The 22,087-nt window shown below is 34.8% G+C and overlaps 2 protein-coding genes across 2 annotated transcripts; one reads left to right on the top strand and one right to left on the bottom strand.

Moving 5' to 3' along the window:
* Positions 1-7,553: 7,553 nt before the first annotated feature.
* Positions 7,554-9,508, bottom strand: LOC123917651 (glucan endo-1,3-beta-glucosidase-like). The gene is made up of 2 exons (XM_045969422.1): positions 9,147-9,508; positions 7,554-8,689 (listed from the first exon to the last, which is right to left on the bottom strand). Exons 1-2 carry the CDS (start codon positions 9,199-9,201, stop codon positions 7,749-7,751), a joined length of 996 nt encoding a protein of 331 aa, XP_045825378.1. The 5' UTR covers positions 9,202-9,508; the 3' UTR covers positions 7,554-7,748.
* A 919-nt stretch (positions 9,509-10,427) lies between these two features.
* On the top strand, positions 10,428-13,788 carry LOC123917650 (protein FAR1-RELATED SEQUENCE 5-like). Its single transcript, XM_045969421.1, has 3 exons — positions 10,428-10,507; positions 10,817-13,103; positions 13,212-13,788. Exons 2-3 carry the CDS (start codon positions 10,827-10,829, stop codon positions 13,731-13,733), a joined length of 2,799 nt encoding a protein of 932 aa, XP_045825377.1. The 5' UTR covers positions 10,428-10,507; positions 10,817-10,826; the 3' UTR covers positions 13,734-13,788.
* The last annotated feature ends 8,299 nt before the right edge of the window (positions 13,789-22,087 follow it).

Genomic DNA, 22,087 nt, shown 5'->3' with positions numbered 1-22,087 from the left:
TCTTCCTTGGACTATCCTTGTTGCCTAGAATCAGTTCCTCTGGATGTGATGATTTGTATTTGAAAGTGTTTCTTGGGGGCTCATCATCTTCAGACTCATCATCAGCAGGTTCAGCAGTTGCTTCAGTTCTTTGTTGTTCAGAGTCTGTAGGAACTGTCATGTTCAGAGGTTCTTCAGAGAATGGATGTTCTGAGTAGTTTGGAATATCTGAATACTGATCCTCTGATACCTGAAATCTAGACAAACCTTCCACAAGCTCTGACACTTGGTCAGGCTCTTTGTCATCAAACTTGACATGCATAGTTTCTTCCACAGTGTGTGTTTCAGAAATATACAGTCTGTATGCTTTTGAGCGTTCAGAATATCCTATAAAGATACCCTTATAACCTCTAGCATCAAATTTCTTTAGATGGACTTTGTTGTTTAAGATGTAACAAGTACATCCAAACTGATGAAAATAAGAAATGTCAGGCTTTCTTCCCTTGAACAATTCATAAGCAGTTTTGTTCAATTTAGATCTGATATAGATTCTATTTTGAACATAACATGCTGTGTTTACAGCTTCTGCCCATAAAAATTTTGCTACATTAGTTTCATGCATCATGGTTCTGGCCATTTCTTGCAGAGTTCTATTCTTCCTTTCTTCAACCCCATTTTGTTGAGGAGTTCTAGGAGAAGAGAATTCATGCAAGATGCCATATTTTTCACAAAAGTTTTCAAAAGGTTCATTTTCAAATTCTCCACCATGATCACTTCTAACTTTTAAAATAGTGTAGCCTTTTTCATTTTGAATTTGTTTGCAGAAGATGCTAAACTCATCATAGGCTTCATCTTTTGTTCTTAGAAATTTTACCCAAGTCCATCTACTGTAATCATCAACAATCACTAATCCATACTTCTTTCCATTGATTGAGGCAGTGTTAACTGGTCCAAACAGATCAATGTGAAGAAGTTCCAATGGTCTTGAGGTAGAAATAATGCTCTTAGGTTTAAAAGAAGATTTTGTAATTTTTCCTTTTTGACAAGAACCACACAGAGTGTTTGAGTGATATTTGATTTTTGGTAAACCTCTGACAAGGTCAAGCTTGCTAAGCTTAGAGATTAACCTCCAGTTAGCATGGCCTAACCTCTTATGCCAGATCCATTTTTCTTCACTCAAGGTCAAAAGACACATCACTTTTTGTTCATTCAAATCAGAAAGATTAATTTTATAAACATTGTTCTTTCTCAGACCTTTGAATACCATGGAGTTATCAGATTGTTTAGACACAGTACATGATTCCTTATTAAAGACAACTACATAACCATTGTCGCAAAATTGACTTATGCTCAATAAGTTATGTTTGAGTCCATCTACTAACCAAACATCATTAATAGATAGGGAAGAATTACCTACTGTACCTGTACCTATTATCTTTCCTTTTTGATTACCTCCAAAGCCAACAGATCCTCCTTCTTTCATAGTCAGCTTAGAAAATAGTTGTTTGTCACCAGTCATATGCCTTGAACATCCACTATCCAGATACCATGAGTGATTCATGATACTTCTTTGAGTGGTAGGCTGTATGAGAAACAACTTTAATCATTGCGGTAGAACTCTTCATCATAGTTAATGATAAAGTCATCCCAGTATTCTTCCTCTTCATTTCTCAAGTTCTGATTGGTAACTTGAGAACTTGTCAGCCAATTGTCTAGGACATAAGCCCTTCTTCCTTTGCATAGGACTTGTTTCCATGCTCTAGGTAGGACATATCCTTTCCTAGTTGGTAAATCTGAATGGTACATTATTTCAGCTTTTGGTACCCATCTTCTGGGTCCACGCTTGTTAGTCCACAAATGCTTACTATGTTGTTTAGTGTTAGAGAAAGATCTTGGTTTGGAATCATAACCTTTTTGAAATTTTTTCTTTGTTTGAGATCTGTTATTATTCCAGGATTTGGATTGTTTATGATTCCAGGGTTTGTATTTATCACCAATCCTATGTTCTGATTGATTATATCTACTGACTCTAGAATCATAAATAATCTGAGTCCTGTACTGCATCTGAGGTTTGGAGTTAGAATTATTTCTTTTCAAAACTTCTGAGCTTTTAGATTGACTAGCCTCAGGTACTGAAGTTCCTTTGGTTCCAGAATTTGAAGTCTCAGATTTTGAAGTTTTCAGAACTTCTGAACTAATGTTCTCAGGTTCTGAACAACTTCTATCTTCTGAACTTTTCTTTCCAGATCCTGAGAGACTTGGTTCCTCTGAGCTGTCAGCTTCTAAATCACTCAGATCATCATCCTCATTTTCAAAAGTACCAGGATTCTTTCCTTCTTCACTTGGTGGAACAACATAATAAACCCAAGATTTTCCAACTTTTTTGGCAAAGGTCTTCAGCTTTGAATATGTTCTACCATATTCATAGCCAAGTCCTTCTCCTCTATGTCTCAAAACATTATAAATTCTATTAGCAGCTTTGCTCTTCCCAAGGTTGAGATGCACAAACTGTTGTAGAGCTATTTCCTGCTCATCAATAGGTTTGTGACAAACAGCACAACCCTTTTCAAAGTCATTCACTCTATTCAGAGTTTCTTGATATAGACCTTGAAAATGTTCTGCCTGTTCAGTCAGAGTGTTAAGCTTTTCTTGTAAAACTTTTTGTTTGCTTAACACTCTGAGATGTTTCTCAATGACCTTGTTAAGTGCAGTTATAAGTTGAGATTTAGAACAGTCAGAAAATACCTCATCTGTTACTTCTGAATCTGATTCTGATTCATCCTCTGAGTCTGCATCTGAGTCAGTTGAAGCCATCAGGGCTAGATTTGCCTCTTCCTCTTCCTCAACTTCTTCCTCAGATGATAGCTCTTCAAAAGTAGCCATCAGACTCTTTTTCAATTTGCTCTTAAATTGTTGCTTCTTTGAGCTGTATCTTTTGCTTTTGTCTTTAGCAGACATTTCTGGACAGTCAGCAATAAAGTGTCCTGGCTTCTTACAGTTGAAGCAGTTCTTCTGATCATCCTTTTTGCTGACAAAATTTCTGGAGCTGTTTCCTCTGAAATTTCTTTTGTTAAACCTGTTCCATTGCTGAAACTTGGTGAATAAAGCAAACTCATCTTCACCCATTTCCTCCTCTTGGCCATCTGCAGAAGATTCCTCTTCAAGGTCAAGATGCTGAGTCTTAAGAGCTTTAGAAGGAGTCCTAGTTGACTGTAAAGCCACAGACTTGGACTTCTTCTTAGCTTCTGAATCAGCATTCAGAACCATCTCATGGCTTCTGAGATTGCTTATCAGAGCCTCAAGACTCAGAGTCTTGAGATTTTGAGCTTCTTCTATTGCAGTGACCTTAGGTCTCCAAGCAATAGGAAGACTTCTCAGAATCTTCTGAACATGGTCATAGGTGGAATAACTCCTCTTAAGAGCTTTAAGACCAGATACAAGGATTTGAAACCTTGTAAACATAGTCTCAATGTTTTCATCTTGTTGCATAGTGAATAGTTCATATTGCCTTATCAAGAGACTAGCCTTAGCCTCTTGAACCTTTTCATTACCATCATAGGTAGCACACATAGAATCAAAGAAAGATTTAGCAGTAGACTTGTTTTCTATTCTGACATAATCTTCATGTCTAATAGCACCAACAACAATGTCCTTTACTCTATGATGCTTAGTGTAGATTTTTAAGTTAGCTGGTGTGAGTAACTTTCTATGCTCAATGGACAATCTTCCATGTTCATTTAAGTTTTCAAAAGTTACTCCCAACTCAACCAAATCCCACAACTCATGATCAATAGCAGTAATATTGCTATACAGTCTTTCCTTCCACCACTCAAATAATGATGCATCACCATTGAATATAGGGGCTTTTCTGTTGCCACTATGTTCATGTGATTCATTACTCAAGTAGTCAAAACCAAAAGCATTTCTAGGACCACCACCAGCACCACTGGCATCACCGGCTTCACCGGTTGTTCTAGTGCTACTATCGTCTCCTCCAGACATAGTGTTCTCACAAGATCTTTACTGTCTCACTGTTAAGTGAAAGTAACAGACCAGTGCTCTGATACCAATTGAAGGTGTGAAAACACAAGAAGGGGGGGGGGGGGGGGGGGGTTGAATTGTGTTTTAGCCAAGTTAAACTTTTTCAAAGTTCTCAACTTAACTAAGTTAGCAGCGGATAAGTATCACAAATAATAACAAGAGAGAGAGAGAGAAAAACACACAAGCAATTTATACTGGTTCCTCTCACAAAACGAGAGTAGTCCAGTCCCCTTGCACTTCCAAGGGATTTCACTATAATCACACAAGATTACAAATGCTCAAGCACACAAGCAAGAGACTTCACCACAATGCTCAAGCACACAAGCAAGAGACTTCACCCTTAAGCACACAAGCTTAAGTTCCCTCAAGAATTAGAGATAATAAAGTAATTGAAAGAATACAACAGCTCTTAAGAGAACCTTAAAGAGCAAATACAATGAATACAAAGTATTTGGACTACGAGTGCAACAACACTAGTTCAGAGGTTCAGAGCTTGTATTCACGGTTCAGAGTTTGAGCGCAGTATGATCCTTAATGTAAATTGTTATTTTATACAACTGATCCTTCTAGTATATATATAACCAGAAAAAGAGTCGTTGCATAAAGATGACCGTTGAAGTAGATAACCTTTTGTCTTCAAGCAGCTTGTCTTGATGCAGTTGGTTATATCTAAAACTGAGTAAGAATTTCAGGCACTTTGACCATGTGCAGAGAAGACTTTCCTTATTCAGCTAACAAGTCTGATGACCCACGTTCTCAAGAGTGGACAGACAAAACGAGAGTAGCTGTTCTGATCAAGCTTGAAAGGTCCTTTTCTTCATTGGTAGAAGAGTTGACTTGCAAAAGAGAATCTTCACAGACTTCAAGAAGATCTTCAGAGGTTGATGAAGCTTTAGACACTTAAGAAGTTCTGACGACTTCATCATCTGAAGATTGTAACTTCTGAAGATCAACATCTTCTGAGCGCTTGTAAACTTTTGAAAACTTATCTTCTGAGCTTCACTCAGAGCTTATCTTAAGCTTATATCTGCACACTTAAATTAAATTTTTAGTCCTTCCAATTGTTTATTAATACTTTGTTATCATCAAAACCTTAATAGATTTAGGGGCAAACATTTTCAAATCAATTTTGTTCCAACATAGACCACCAGCTATGGTAGTTTAAAGCTAACGTAATACTCGTCGACTTCAACCACCTAAATGAAAATAGCTTGATCTTGTCCAATAAAATATGGGGCATATCTGCTGAGCCTCTGAACAATCGGTGATTTCTCTCCGTCCACACAACCCAAACACAAGCAAGCCAAATGAGCTGTAGGAAAGAACGACGCGCCCGAGATCCACCTACTGAAGATGTGAACTGAATAAAATGATCCTGTTTGACACCTAGTGTCAACGGATCCTGACTATATATATATATATATATATATATATAATATATATATATATATATATATATGTCACAGGTCGCTTCCACATTTATTCTCAATATCTTTATTTTTTTTTTTGGCTTAATTAGTAAAATGGTCCCTTAAAGATATTTTTGGTTTCAGATTAGTCCCTTAAAGAAAAAAAGGTCTAAATAGGTCCTTAAAGAAAAAATGTCCGAATAGGTCCCTTAAAGACATCTCCGTTAATCAGTTTGGTCCTATTCGGACCTTTTTTTAGGGATCAAACTGATTAACGGAGATGTCTTTAAAGGTCCTATTCGGACATTTTTTTTAAGGGACCTATTTGGACCTTTTTTTCTCTAAGGGACCAATCTTAAACCAAAAATGTCTTTAATGGACTATTTTACTAATTAAGCCTAAATAATAATACTTAAACCGACTTCCGTAAACTTGGAGAGAAAGACTCGTTTTGGTTTGGCGCATAACAGAGCAAAATGGTCAAATTAAATCTTCCTTCGATTTGAAATAGAAATTCTTCGTAAAACAGAGCATCAATAATGATGTATGCGATGCTCTACAACATCTTGTCCAGCATCTGGCTAGAGTTGACTTTTGCAAAATGTAGCCAATATAAAAACCCAACATGAAGAAGTTAAGATGATGAAGAGATGACATTTCTAAGCAAATATTTCAATACTTGGCCAAGAAGAAAATATTCTCAAGAAATGTGGGCTTCAAGGGTTCAAGCTCAAAAGATAAGAAGGATGTTCAGAAGAATGACTTCAACTGCAACAAGCTTGAACACTTTATTTTATTTTTTTTAAGGAAGCTTGAACACTTTATGTTGATTGCCCTGAAATGGAAATGGACAACTCAAAGAAGGAGTCAAACCAATGTTTTAAGAACCGGACCGGAGATTGAACCGGTGAGACTTTCAGTTCATGGTTCAACCGGTTCAACCGGTTGGACCGTTATTGAACCGATTGAACCGGATAATTAATAAATAAATAAATATTTTTTTTTTAAGTATATAAGAGTATTTTTGAAAAAAAGGTATATGAGTGAAAATTGTATCACAACCCAATATACATTGAGCCCAATATATTGAATACTCTTAGAGCCCAAACTTTTCAATATATATAATACTCATAAACAAATTGTAAGCTTCTTCTAACCCTAATTTCAAACAACACAGCCGCACAACTTTTCACCTTAGTGAATATATGCCAAACTTTTTATTCTTGCTTACTTCCTTCTTTCTATTTCTTTTCACAATTTTCTTCTTCCTTCCTTAGATATTCCTTGTATTATTTTATTTTGTTTCTTCTCAATCTCATCCTTGCCTTTCCAATATTATCAATTATGTCACAAAATTTCTTCTTATTTAATTCATCATCGCCGCCTCAATATCAAGCACAACAACATAATCTGCACAGCAAAACAAAGCTCGTGCAAAAATAGCTTCATTGACGGTCGAATATGCAATCAAATATCAATTACTAGTAGACAATTGAACCTCATCTTCATCTTTACTATTACAAGATCTAGGATTACAAATGCAAATATCTGTATAATAAAAATAAAAAACAGTTTGTTTTTTTAACTGATGTTAGAGAACTGGAATCTGAAAAATTAAAAATCAATGCTTTTTAAGTTTCACGCGTTTCAATGTTTTTTTGAAAAATAATTCAGTTTTTTTTTAAACAAAGAGAAAACCGGCCGATTTTCCCGGTTCACCGGTTTTCCCGGTTCTCACCAGTTTATACCGGTTCACACCGGTTTTTTCCCGGTTCTACTGACTAGCGGTTCTGGCTAGTCGTTCGGACCACTGAGGGCACCGGTTCACGGGCGAACCGGTCGGACCGGCCGGTCCGGTCCGGTTTTTAAAACATTGAGTCAAACTTCAAGAAGAACAACTTCAGAAAGAAACAGAATCAAGAAGAGTCTCAAGTGTGTATTTTTAGTTTTTAAAAGTCTAAATTTATTAGTAAAAAAAAGGTCTCAATTTAAATTTCACTTTAAGTCTCAAAATTGAGACTTGAAAGCAAAATATATAATAGCCAATCATGTATATATTTATCAACATCATCTTTGACATGAGATTTCAATTTTGACATTTTCTACTGAGATAGAAACAGGGTATTAACAATATAAGAGATGATCTTCTTTCTTTTTATTCAATTCATTGTATAAATAGGAACCAGCAAACAACAACAACAACAACAACAACAACAACAACAACAGCAACAACAACATGTCCACATGCTAGCACAATTATTCTTACCTAGTAAATTATATTTAGCTATATATATATTTTTTTTTAAATTACCAATTTATTCAATTGAAACTTATTTGATATTTAGATGATTTGTCAGGATTGAAGAGACCAAAATGTTGTTCAGTTGCTGCACCATTCTTCTGATTTTCATCAAACATGGCAAACAAGTAAGTCTCAATTGTACCGGGCCTCTTCGGAGTCCCATTTCCACTCTTAACATGATTGATCAAATTAGACAAATATGTTTTAGCATTGTCAGTTGTGGCGCTATCTTCACCCGCGGATGGCCACCCACTCTCAGACACAATTATCTTCACATTCGAACCTCCTACTTTCTCAAGAGCGGCATATACCGAATCTAATTGTGCATCAAAGAGATTTTGGTACCCAACATCATTGTTTCCTTGTTGCTTAAAAAGAGCATAGTCAAGAGGAATGCTTTGTTTATCACCAATATAAGCAAAATATGGATACACATTAGCAAGAAGTGGTGCTCCATTGCTCACAAGGAAGTCAATTATTGGTTGAATATATGATTTTGCTTGGTCACTAAAAACACCATCACTAGGAGGATATGATTTACCAATCAAAGTCATGTCAATTGCTATTGACACCTTGATTTGGTCTTGTAAATTGGCTGATGAAATTGCATTTTGAATGTTATTTAAGGCAGGGAGAATGGATTGGGCCTCATTGTCACTAGGGTGAATTTCATTTCCAACAGTGATGTATTTGATTTTTACATCTTGTGCATAGGGTGTGACATATTTGGTAACCCAATTTGTGGCTTCATTGGCATTTGTTAGAGAAGAAAGAGTGTCCTTAGCAACATCAAGAATCAATTCTATGTTGGAACCTCTTAGGGCTTGGAGGGCTTGTTCATCTGGGTAGTATATGCGCATTTGGTTAATGCCATTTGATTTATATAAATCCACAACTTCTTGCCTTGATGGTAGATTATTGCCATTCACTCCATAGCAAACTCCTACGGATTCCACACCTGCATAATGATAATAGTGAACCACAAATTTTAGTGTTAGTTTCTTATAGGGGGATTTGTTAGCAAATTGAACATTGAATTTCATTTTAAGCTTGTGTTTGTTTTCAGGGGTGCATGCATAATTGGTTTTATAGGTGTATAATTGATTTTAATATGTATATATTGCTCTCTTTTTTCATCAACAATATTCGGCCCGTTGGACCGCCTAATCTGGTTCGGGATCAGTTCCGACATCAAGTGAACGCAGTTGCGGGAGATCGAACTGCGATCCTCCCTACCAAGTTCAGCGTCAATCACTAATGAACCAACTAATAAACATTATTGTAATCTTTAATTTGACATTGATTTAGTCCTTTTAAACATATTAAAATATATAATGCAAAAGAAATAATTAAAATCTATATAATGCAATACAAAGTATATAATATATACTAATATTAAGGAAGAGATCATGGACCTGTAAATTTTAGTCCAATGGACAATATACCAAGAAGCATAAAAATGATAGACATGATCAAAAGAGTTTCTTTTAAAGAATGTATGCTTTGATGAATATTATACCAAAATATAAATCAAGCATGCAAACTCTGACATATTTTATTGCATCTCCTTTTCCATATTTATATGCATAAGAAGAAGCCAATGCTAGTACTATATTATTTTTTATAAATTGCAAAGAGGTCCTCAAATAACCAAAGACTTTTAGCCCCGTCAATCACTCAAGGGAAATTAATGGTTATACTTATATGTACGTTGTTGAATTGGTTTCTAACCATTTTTTTGTTTGGTAAAAACACATGAGATGATAGCCATATGATATGCTTAAGGGAATGTTAATTAGTCAGTCTCCATTAAATATTTATGCATACTAGTCATATCTAGCTGCTTATAAGCTACGTGAAGGAAACGTTCAAAATTAGTATAGTATAACTTATTCAGTACGTCCAAAGATTGAAGTTTTTGTTGTTATTTTGTGAGAAATCTATGAAACTAATTAAGATGGCTTTTGAAAATTCATTTGTTGTTATTCAGTACGTCCAAAAATTGAAGATTTTTTAGGTTGTTATTTTGTAGGAAGTCTATGGAACTAATTAAGATGACATTTGATTTTGTACAGGCCTTGCAATTCATATGACTTGATTAAATGCATATTCCGCCATCAACCAGTTTATACGTACCAACTTGAATAATATATATTGATAAAAATAAAAATACAGCTGGTGGAGAGTCCAACGCAGACAAACTTATAACTATAGGGAGCCATCGTTATTCTATGGTACATTCCTTAGTTGGAATGTTTTGGTACATTCTAAAACTGGCCAATGAGGATGCAATGTTGACCAACTTTGAATAATATGGTACAACCTTTATGTATGATACTTACCATGGAACTTACCATTTTTTAATATTTCAACTAAGTCCCTTACATATTAAAACTTACACAATTACCCCAATATTATATTTTGTTAATTTTGTAAATTAATTAAAACTAAATTAAAACTAAATTTAAAACTAAAATTAAATAAAAAAACAACAACATGACAAAATAATCGTTGTAATTATTTTTGAATCAAAGTTCATTGTTTTACTTCTTCTGAACTTCATCGTCTTCATCGTCTTCATCACCAACATTGGTTTCGTTTTCCTGAACTTGTTTTCATCCCCAACAAAGTGTAAACAACAACATTAACCTCCAAAACAGTCGCCATTGCTGGACGAACAGACTTTGCTAGTTCATTGTTTTCCTTCACCTGAGTTTGAACGGAACTCCATTCGACGGCGAGTTTGTGAAAGAAGATTGCGTGTGCAGTTGCTAAGGTAAATACGAAACAGTAATAGTTATTAAGAATTAATTTGATTTCAATTTGGGAATTAGGGTTTATGCAGAAAATCAGTTTGATTTCGTTTGGGAGTTAGGGTTCATGCTGAAATTGAATTGCAGTTTTATTTGTAATTAGTTATTAAGAATTAATTTGATTTTCAATTTGGGAATTAGCTTTAATTTGTTTTCTGTATAAAATTAGTTGTGTGTGTATAAATTTGATTTTCAGTTGTGTTAGTTACCTTTCATTTTGTTTAGGAATTTTGGTGGTATTGTTATTGATGGTGACAATTGTTGTGTTTTAGGTTCACAACAATGGTAAAATTTGATGAATCTCTAGATGTTGATTCTAATGAAGTTAGTTCAACTGATAGTCATACATCTGATGATGAGAATTCCAGCTATTCGGCATCCAGTGGGCATGATAGGTCAGATGATGGCGATGATCATGGTGACCACCATGATGATGGTGATGATGATGATGATGATGATGATGATGATGGCAATGACCATGATTTTGCTGATGAAGCATCTATAGGTGAAAGAGCGGTACGTATTAATTCTATGACTGCTGATGAAATTCGTGGTATGGATTTTGGTAGTGTTGACGAAGCTTATGAATTTTATTATCAATACGGTAAATGTAAAGGTTTTTCCGTTAGGAAAAGTGATGATAAGAAAAAAATAGGGCCTGATGGTAGTAAAATAATAACAAACAAGCTTTTTGTATGCAGTAGACAAGGTTTACGAGATAAGAGACACATATCTAGGTTAGATAGGAAAAGAGAGCACCGACGTTTGACACGTACGAAATGCACGGCTAGGTTTCGTGTGACATACAAAGCCGATAAGGGTAGATTTGTAGTGTCTGTGTTTGAAGAGACTCATAACCATGAATTAACATCAGCTAGGTTTGTGCACTTACACCCGGTTTATCGTAAGATTAGCGAAGCAGATAGAGCTCAGGTTGATGGTATGCAGTCACGTGGAATTAGAACTTGTCATATTATGGGGTACATGGTTGCTCAGAAGGGTGGATATGGTGGTGTTGGGTTTACGAAGAAAGATCTTTATAATTATTTTGATAAAAAAATGCGTGATATTGTTAAAGATGGTGATGTTGCCGCATCGCTACATTATCTTAATGCAAAGTCAGCTACTGATCCCATGCTCTATGCTGAATATGCTGCTGACACTAGCAATGGACGGATGAAGTCTCTTTTTTGGGCTGATGGGACTAGTAGATCTGACTACTTCTGTTTTGGAGATGTGGTTGCATTTGACACAACATACAAGAGGAACAAATACAACCTCCCGCTGGTTATATTTTCAGGTTGTAACCACCATTCCCAAACAATAATTTTTGGCGCTGCGTTGGTATCAGATGAAACCACGGAGACGTATAAGTGGGTGTTGAATTGTTTTTTGGAGTGTATGGAAAATAAACGCCCAAAAGCTGTGGTGACAGATGGAGATGGGGCTATGAGAGAGGCTATAAAAGAGGTTTTCCCCGATTCGACTCATCGGTTATGTGCCTGGCATTTGAATAAGAATGCAGGTGAGAATGTGAAGAATTCAGGTTTTCTGAAGGGATTTAAAAAAGCCATGTTCTCAAATTTTTCAAAGGATGATTTTGAAGAGTATTGGTCAGAGATGATTAAAGAAAATGGAGTTGAAGGACATCCGTGGGTTATCAAAACCTACGAGAACAAGTTACTATGGGCAACTGCATACCTGCGGGATAAGTTTTTTGGACGTATAAGAACTACGTCCCAATGTGAAGCAATCAATGCAATAATAAAGAGTTATGTCAGAAAGAAAGGATGCATCTTTGAATTTATGCAAAATTTTGAGCAGGCTCTAAGAGGCTACAGAAACAATGAACTTGTTGAAGATTTTAAGTCAAAGTTTTCAGAACCTGTGTTGACAACTCAACTACGTTTGATTGAGAGCAATGCCGCTAAAATCTATACAGCGGAGATTTTCAAAGAAGTGAAAGAAGAAATTATGAAGGCCGGTGAATTGATTGTTAAGCATAAAAAGGAAATTGGAGATACAAAGTTTTATACTTTGACTAAATATTGTCGGGATGCGTATGAAAGAACAGTTGTTTACGATGGTGATACATTCCAATGTTCGTGCAGGTTGTTTGATTCTCGTGGACTTCCTTGTTCTCATATTTTTCATGTGATGAAGGAAGAACATGTTGATCACATTCCTAGCACTTTGGTATTGTCGCGATGGACCAAGGATGCTAAAATTGATTATTTGAACATGGTGGATGTTAATGATCCAGTTGATTCCGATGTGATTGAGCTTGCCCGTTTTGGTGCATATTGTTCTGTTCTGACATCATTTTGCAAAGAAGCTTCTAAAAAGAATGGTGTGTATGGTGACATTATGGATGACCTCATGAATTTAAAAAAAAAATATTGCAGTGTTGAGGATCCTATTGGAACACAAAAGTCAGTTGTTGGTGATCCTATCCCGGTTCAGAGTAAAGGTGCTCCAAAGAAAAAAAAGAATGACGCAAAAGCTCTCAGGCATTGTACTCATTGCAAGAGTACAACTCATAATGCGAGGACTTGTTCGGTAATTTTAATAATTCTTGATTGTTTATCTTTCGAATCATATAATATGTTTTATTAATTATATTGTTTTATATTTGTAGTAAAATTTCTTTTTTATTGTTATAAACAGGACAAAAAGAGAAAAAAAAGTTGCAACGCTGAAAGTAGTGTGCAAGACATAAATTCAGAGCTACCGGTTGACCTTGGTGAAAGTAGTGTGCGACAGAATAAGAAGAAATGTGTAGAGCAACCGAAAGACCTTTGCGAAAGTAGTGTGGCACCAAAAAAGAAGAAATGTTCAGAGCTACCGAAAGACCTTTGTGAAAGTATTGTGCAAAAGAGAAATAAATGTTCGGTGCAATTGAAAGAGCGTGGCGCTAATGTGTCAACACCAACACATATTGATGTTACTAGTGCGACCGGGCAATTCACTCCGATGTATGGATTTCAACATATGATTCCTATGTTACATCCGGTTATGCAACAGATGCACGTACCATCTGGACAACATGTTCCACCTGCACAACATGTAACTTCTGTACCACATGTACCACCTCTATACCAACTGTATGGAATGAATGTTGGTGCAAATTCAACTTCGTGTTATGGTCTGTTACAACAGGTGATGAAATCTGCTGATGGTAAACAATGAGGTTTTGTTTTATATATTAAATGTGTTGGATGTACTATGTGATCGAATTTGAGATTTGGGCTGTAATGTTTATGATATTTTGAAACTAAGTTTTTTGTTTTTAATGTACATTTACATTGAGATTTGGAAAGAATTGAACTAGAAATTATTTTTTTTTAAGGTATTGTTAAATTGTGATTGAATTTTGGGACATAATGTTTGTTAATACTATTACTGAAACCATTTGTTAAAGAGAAAAAAAAAAAAAAAAGAGAGCAAGGCATATGTTGAAGCAGGCTATCTAAGTATTTGTGTTATTTATATTTTGATGCGCGGAAGAATAACAAATTAATTGATTTGGTGCAGTGGTTAGGGTGTTTAACATGGAAAGACCTGGCAGGAGTTCGAATCCTGTTGGTGTCTTTTTTCACATTATTATTTCCAATTTTATGTTTTAATTATTTCATTTTGAATGATTTGTAAAGTTGTAGTTAATTTGATATTTAAATTTATTTTATATTAATAGACATATATCGGTGACTTTTAAATTTTAAATGAGTAATTAATTGAATATTCGAAATTTAACTCGTACTAAACTTCGGTTATCTATTAGGAAACGACAACCCTAACCTTAGACTTAGGTGCTTGGTCCGGTTTCGATATTGGACTACTAGCCTTATCGTTTGACCTAACTAACATATATCGGTGACTTTTAAATTTTAAATGAGTAATTAATTGAATATTCAAAATTTAACTCGTACTAAACTTCGGTTATCTATTAGGAAACGACAACCCTAACCTTAGACGTAGGTGCTTGGTCCGGTTTCGATATTGGACTACTCGCCTTATCGTTTGACCTAACTAACATATATCAGTGACTTTTAAATTTTAAATGAGTAATTATTTATTATTCAAAATTTAACTAGTACTAAACTTCGGTTATCTATTAGGAACCGACAACCCTAACCTTAGACTTAGGTGCTTGGTCCGGTTTCGATATTGGACTACTCGCCTTATCGTTTGACCTAACTAACATATATCGGTGACTTTTAAATTTTAAATGAGTAATTAATTGAATATTCGAAATTTAACTAGTACTAAACTTCGGTTATCTATTAGGAACCGACAACCCTAACCTTAGACTTAGGTGCTTGGTCCGGTTTCGATATTGGACTACTAGCCTTATCGTTTGACCTAACTAACATATATCGGTGACTTTTAAATTTTAAATGAGTAATTAATTGAATATTCGAAATTTAACTAGTACTAAACTTCGGTTATCTATTAGGAACCGACAACCCTAACCTTAGACTTAGGTGATTGGTCCGGTTTCGATATTGGACTACTCGCCTTATCGTTTGACCTAACTAACATATATCGGTGACTTTTAAATTTTAAATGAGTAATTAATTGAATATTCGAAATTTAACTCGTACTAAACTTCGGTTATCTATTAGGAACCGACAATACCTTAATTGGTTGCTTAATTGGGCCATGTTTATATTAATACCCCCGCTATAATGAATACACCAACTAATAGGCCCAGGCCCATTTGATAAGCAGTGTAAAGTTTTGTATTTCCCACAAATACAAACACACGTGGTTACGAAAGGTCACGCCTTTCTCCACTTTACTATTTCTCTCTTCCCCTTCCACACAACGTTTCACTCTCTTCACTTCCACTTTGCTTCAAATCGATTCGTTTTCGTCCCAAACGTATCTCCGATTCAAAGCTTGTTTTTCGACAACTATCAATGGCGTCTTCGTCGCAAAACAGGTACACCCTTTGCAACATACATTGGCGTTTTCGTTGCATGTGTTTGGCATTCTCTTATAATTAGTTTGCGTGTTCAGAGAGATCGAAGTGTTCTCTGATGCATGTAGTTGTTGTTGTTTAACATGTGTCTAGGGTTTGAATTTGTTTTTTTTTTTTTTGTTTACGGAAGAATAAAAAAGAATTCTTTTACCCAAAAATTAGTTTTTTTTTTAATTTTGTTTGATGGGTGAATATGTTCATGAAATATCTGTTAATGGTGATTTGATACTTCGGTTTTTATTAGTTTTTTTTTTTTTTTTGTATTACGAAGAATAAAAAAGTATTTCTATATATAAAAAGGAATATGTAATTTTTTTTTTAACTTGTTGTTTGATGGATGAACAAGTTAATGAAATATCTGTTAATGGTGATTTCATATGATGTTTTTTTAATAACTTAGAATAAGGAAAAATGCTGCTTAGATTCAATAAAGAAATTTAAGTTTGTTGTCTTCTATGTACATGTGTTAGGATTAAATTAACTATTTTTGGTTAAAACATGATAAAAGATGATGTTTATTCAAAATTTGTTTATGCTGAATTAGGAAACAATCCCTGAAAAGGGTAAAAATTGAGCCTGAGGATCTTATTTGCTTGAGTGATGACGACAAGGGTCCAATGGTTAAGGGTACTAGGAATGGAAGGATGCAGGGCAAGAGTGCTGCAGTACAGGGAATGAATGCTTCGGTTCAGGGCAAGAGTGCTGCGGTTCAGGGCAGTGGTAATAGTTGTTGTGAATGGGTATCTCCGGTTACCCGAGCTATTCAAAACTTGAAGAACAAACAAACACTGGTGAGTATTGGTGATTTGATTAGTTTAAAATTTATTTGTCTTAAGTTTATTAATAACATTGTTGTCCTAATTTTTTTTTTCAAATTTCGTCCAGCATCTTCCAGCTCGGGTTGTGGAGGTTTGTCTGCAGGCAAAGTCTGAGATTAAGCTGCGATCTCGACAGACCAACCGTATCTATAAATGTGCTATTTTGAATCCGGGACGAGGCAAGCATGAGAGATATATTGCTACTGGTTGGTATGATTATCTGAATGATCACAAGCCTAAAGTTGGTGACCTGCTGATTTTTGCTGTGGAAAACCCTCCAAATGTTATGGATGTTAACTTAATCCGCAAAGATCGCACCCGTTGAATGATGTTCTGTTTTCTGGATGTATTATGTTTAGTGTTTAATGACTGAATGAGTTCTAATAGATTAATGTTTTTATCTCCTGCTGTGATGTATATTATGTTATGTTTTTATGTTTTTGGTTTAAGTGTAACAATTGCTACTTTTAGTAGTAGCCGGACCGCATTTTGCAATCACTTATGTGGTTATCAACTTATTTTGGAATGACATATATGTGTCTTGTGTTTGATTTATTAGGTTTTGGATTACAATTCATAAAATTGTAAGGTTTTGGGAGTTTATTCCAAAATTTTAAGGTTTGTATCATTTAAGCAAAATTCTAAGGTTTGTATCATTTAATCATATTAGTACCGTAGCGTAGTCCGGATACCGGTACCGGTACGCATACGATATTCCGCTAGTACATACCCTCATAGAAATCATTTTTTATTTCTTCATGTGGGTATGCGCCTGGTACTTTGTAGTACGGTACTCGCACGTATGCAACATAACATATGAGTTGCCCTTGAATATGTCTACTTTTGTGTCTGATTTTTTTTAAAAAAAAAAAAAAATGTTAATGTTGTTACTGATGCTCAATAAATAGGACTACTTTCTCAATATTAGTCAGTTTTGGAAGTTGAAACATGCTATAATCACTCCATACACCTATAATCACGCAACATCCTATGACTTATGCCTATATTCACTCCACTAAACAATCTTATCCCTATGTTCATTTAAAAGTTGTTTTAACAAAGCAACCTTAAAAAAATTTAAATATTAAATTCATCAATTGATCATATCTTAAAAATTTAGAAATTACAATAAAACATCACACAAAACATGTAAAATAGAAATTAACTTAATTAAGCAAACATTTTCAAATATACATAGAACAAAATCCAGGAAAAAACCAGCAAGTTTCTAAACATCTTGGATGTCTTCCTCTCATTGTCTAGTTTCATCTTCATCTTCTCTCCCTTTTTGTGTTGAATTTCTTTAACCATTTCAACCACATTCCCTAACATATCTGAGCAGTTGCATCCACATCTTTTTGATCCACCATTTATGTCTGAATCGTGGTAACCCACACCATTTCTGGGTTCAGGTTCTCTTTGAGGAACATTTGGACGAACATAGGGGGGGTGGCCTTCAATTAGGTCATCCCAATCGAAAAGATTACAACTTCTGCCAGTCTATGAATGAATCCAACAACAGACACCATTGAAATGAAATTTCAATCATCAGAACCTTTTTTAACCAAAAATCAATCTAAACAGAATGCAAATTATTAATAAATAAAAATAAAACGTAAGTTGTATAAAATGATTTTGCAATGAAACCTACCCCAGCAGCTGCACATTTCCAAAACCTCCTTTTGGGATTTTCGTTTGAGTTTGATACGTACATCCTCATTGGTTTTCTACAGCCACATTCTGGGATTTGGACTGGCACGGAGTTTGCAACAGATGAGGAAGACATTGCTGAATTATTAACTCAAACAAACGGAGGTTGAAGGTGATGGTGTAAATCAGGTGAGGAAAATTTGGGAATTTAGGGTTTTGGTAATAGAAGAAGTGAGTCTTTCGTATTACACCTGGAGTTATAAAGGCCTGGATTAGTTGGGAGCATAATTTAATGCAGACCGTGCCTAAAAGGAGTAAACGAATCGTCCGTACGATTGAAATCAATAGTTCAGATTTGTTGGGGTAAGCTAAATCACGTCCTTCCCATATGGACCAATGGCTGTGATTGAATTACACGCGAAGATACCACTAACATTTTTATTTTTAATTTTTAAAATTTTATTATTTTTATTTAGGACAATTGGAAGTAACTTTTTTTTTTTAAGATGTAAGGGTTGACGGTAAGTCTATCAATAATAATGCACGAGTTTAATTAATTATTATTCAAAATTTAACTCGTACTAAACTTCGGTTTCAATTAGGAACCGACATCCCTAAACTTAGACTTAAGTGCTTGTTCCGGTTTCGATGAAGGACTACTAGCCTTATCTTTTGACCTAACTAGCATATATCGGTACTAAACTTTTAATAATCTTCCTAGTTAGTAGCAACAATTTTGAATGCTATTTACACGCAACTCCCAAAATAAATGAGTTTTTGTTTCTTTTCTACTCCCAAAATAAATGCAGTAAAATTTTAATTTTTGAACCATTTATTTGATGCGTTAAAATGAGTTTTTGTTTATTTGATGCGTAACCGTTTATTTGAATTTGTAACTCACCTCATTTTAACACTTTTCGTGCTTTTGGTTAATAAAACAAAGCAAAATGAATTTTGCGACGTTAACAAAGAAATTCGTTATTTCATTAAGCGAAATTATTAGGCCGGACTTCGTGACCCGGATTCGATAATATATTGATGTCATATTATATTAAGGAAAACTCCCTTATATTAATAGAAATACCATAATATATTGATAATTGTTCAACGGCAGGAGATTGTACGTAACAGTTAACAAAACCATAGACAAGCCAAAAAACAAGACATACAACCGACATCAAGTCGGACAACGTTACTTAATGCAAAATGATACCACCATAACTAAAGGTCAGAGCATTAGGACATAGCAAGAGGATGCGGACAGTCAACGACGATTTTCGCGACGGGTCAACTTCACCATCAAGCGCTTCATAGATTTCGATACCATGAAGTGCAGCTTATCTCCAATCCTTGGCTTCATGTCTTCCAAATAAGAGTACCACCCATCTACAATATATCTCACAAACATCCCTCTTTCAGGCGGCCTTGTAATACTACATGGATAAGTACATCCATTGTCGGCCGAGTCCAAAATAATACGAGTCTTATCATGCAACGCTTCTTGAACAATCCAGGATGGGACATGCTGTACACATTTGCAATATTCAGTTATAATCAACAACATTTTGCACCAATACTATTAACAACACAATTGTACTTTAATAACGAAAATAAATACATAATAGCTAAACTAACCAATGTTTGAGGCTTCCTCCAATTCCCAATGGCCGCGGTAACCTCCTTCGACCAGCCCCATCCACATAAAAACTCCTCAACCAGCTGAACCTCTTCTTCCTCGTCTGAGCTGATGTAGATTGTTTCAATATCTTTGTTGATTTCGGCAACCTTATGCATTTTGCTCCTATTTCATTACCCCAGAATACAGGTTATGTACTATTTTGGAAAAGGATTTAAAAAAATAAAAAAATACACCAAATCAAAATGCAATCACCATCTAAGCAACTTTACAATGACTATACATAATTTTTTTTTTAAAAAAGAAACATCAACTTACAGTGACTAGACTAATTTTGTTTCACTACTAACAAAAGTTTTAAAAAATGCAATCTTTTTTCTTTGTTATTACAGATCCAACAACGATCAACACTTTTTTCCCTTTTTAACAAATGATTGTTATAGATCAATAATAGAATTTGTAATGTTTTTTAAAACAAAAAAATAGTATCAACAGTCAAAAACGAACAATAAACCTGAATCAAAACGACAAAAACAACAATGGAAACGGCGATGATGAACAACAACGAACGATTGAAGACATGCGAAGAAGAAGAAATCAATACGCTTCGAACAACAACACAACCTGAGAAAAAAACATGCGTTTTTTGACTAAAAGGAATAAAAATCTAACCTGGGTTTCGACGATGAAGCCCTTGCTCTCTTCGATTTTGTCATTTTTCAAGTTTGGATTGGAAAGGATGGAACTGTGTGTAAGAGTTTTGTAGTGTTAATGATGAGAAGGAGAATATGCAGAGAGTTTTATGTTGGAAAACGAGATAGTAACAGCTCTCCACGCATATATCCGTTCCATCCAAACAACAATTTGGTTTACACGCGCGTACACATTATTATTTTTTATTTTTTTAAATTTCATTATTTTTATTTAGGACAATTGGAAGGAATTTTTTTTTTTTTAAGATATAAGGGTTTACGGTAAGTTTGGATGAATCGGAACATAATCCCAGGTAAAAGTCTATCGAAATTTAACTAGTACTAAACTTCGGTTATCTATTAGGAACCGACAACCCTAACCTTAGACTTAGGTGATTGGTCCGGTTTCGATATTGGACTACTCGCCTTATCGTTTGACCTAACTAACATATATCGGTGACTTTTAAATTTTAAATGAGTAATTAATTGAATATTCGAAATTTAACTCGTACTAAACTTCGGTTATCTATTAGGAACCGACAACCCTAACCTTAGACTTAGGTGCTTGGTCCGGTTTCGATATTGGACTACTAGCCTTATCGTTTGACCTAACTAACATATATCGGTGACTTTTAAATTTTAAATGAGTAATTAATTGAATATTCGAAATTTAACTCGTACTAAACTTCGGTTATCTATTAGGAACCGACAACCCTAACATTAGACTTAGGTGCTTGGTCCGGTTTCGATATTGGACTACTAGCCTTATCGTTTGACCTAACTAACATATATCGGTGACTTTTAAATTTTAAATGAGTAATTAATTGAATATTCGAAATTTAACTAGTACTAAACTTCGGTTATCTATTAGGAAACGACAACCCTAACCTTAGACTTAGGTGATTGGTCCGGTTTCGATATTGGACTACTCGCCTTATCGTTTGACCTAACTAACATATATCGGTGACTTTTAAATTTTAAATGAGTAATTAATTGAATATTCGAAATTTAACTCGTACTAAACTTCGGTTATCTATTAGGAACCGACAACCCTAACATTAGACTTAGGTGCTTGGTCCGGTTTCGATATTGGACTACTAGCCTTATCGTTTGACCTAACTAACATATATCGGTGACTTTTAAATTTTAAATGAGTAATTAATTGAATATTCGAAATTTAACTCGTACTAAACTTCGGTTATCTATTAGGAACCGACAACCCTAACCTTAGACTTAGGTGCTTGGTCCGGTTTCGATATTGGACTACTAGCCTTATCGTTTGACCTAACTAACATATATCGGTGACTTTTAAATTTTAAATGAGTAATTAATTGAATATTCAAAATTTAACTCGTACTAAACTTCGGTTATCTATTAGGAAACGACAACCCTAACCTTAGACGTAGGTGCTTGGTCCGGTTTCGATATTGGACTACTCGCCTTATCGTTTGACCTAACTAACATATATCAGTGACTTTTAAATTTTAAATGAGTAATTATTTATTATTCGAAATTTAACTAGTACTAAACTTCGGTTATCTATTAGGAACCGACAACCCTAACCTTAGACTTAGGTGCTTGGTCCGGTTTCGATATTGGACTACTCGCCTTATCGTTTGACCTAACTAACATATATCGGTGACTTTTAAATTTTAAATGAGTAATTAATTGAATATTCGAAATTTAACTCGTACTAAACTTCGGTTATCTATTAGGAACCGACAACCCTAACATTAGACTTAGGTGCTTGGTCCGGTTTCGAT

The sequence above is a fragment of the Trifolium pratense genome, linkage group LG3, assembly GCF_020283565.1.
Source record: "Trifolium pratense cultivar HEN17-A07 linkage group LG3, ARS_RC_1.1, whole genome shotgun sequence".
NCBI classification, from domain to species: Eukaryota; Viridiplantae; Streptophyta; class Magnoliopsida; order Fabales; family Fabaceae; genus Trifolium; species Trifolium pratense.
Note: the sequence above shows the minus strand (reverse complement) of the source record. Positions and strands in the feature narration are given on the sequence as shown.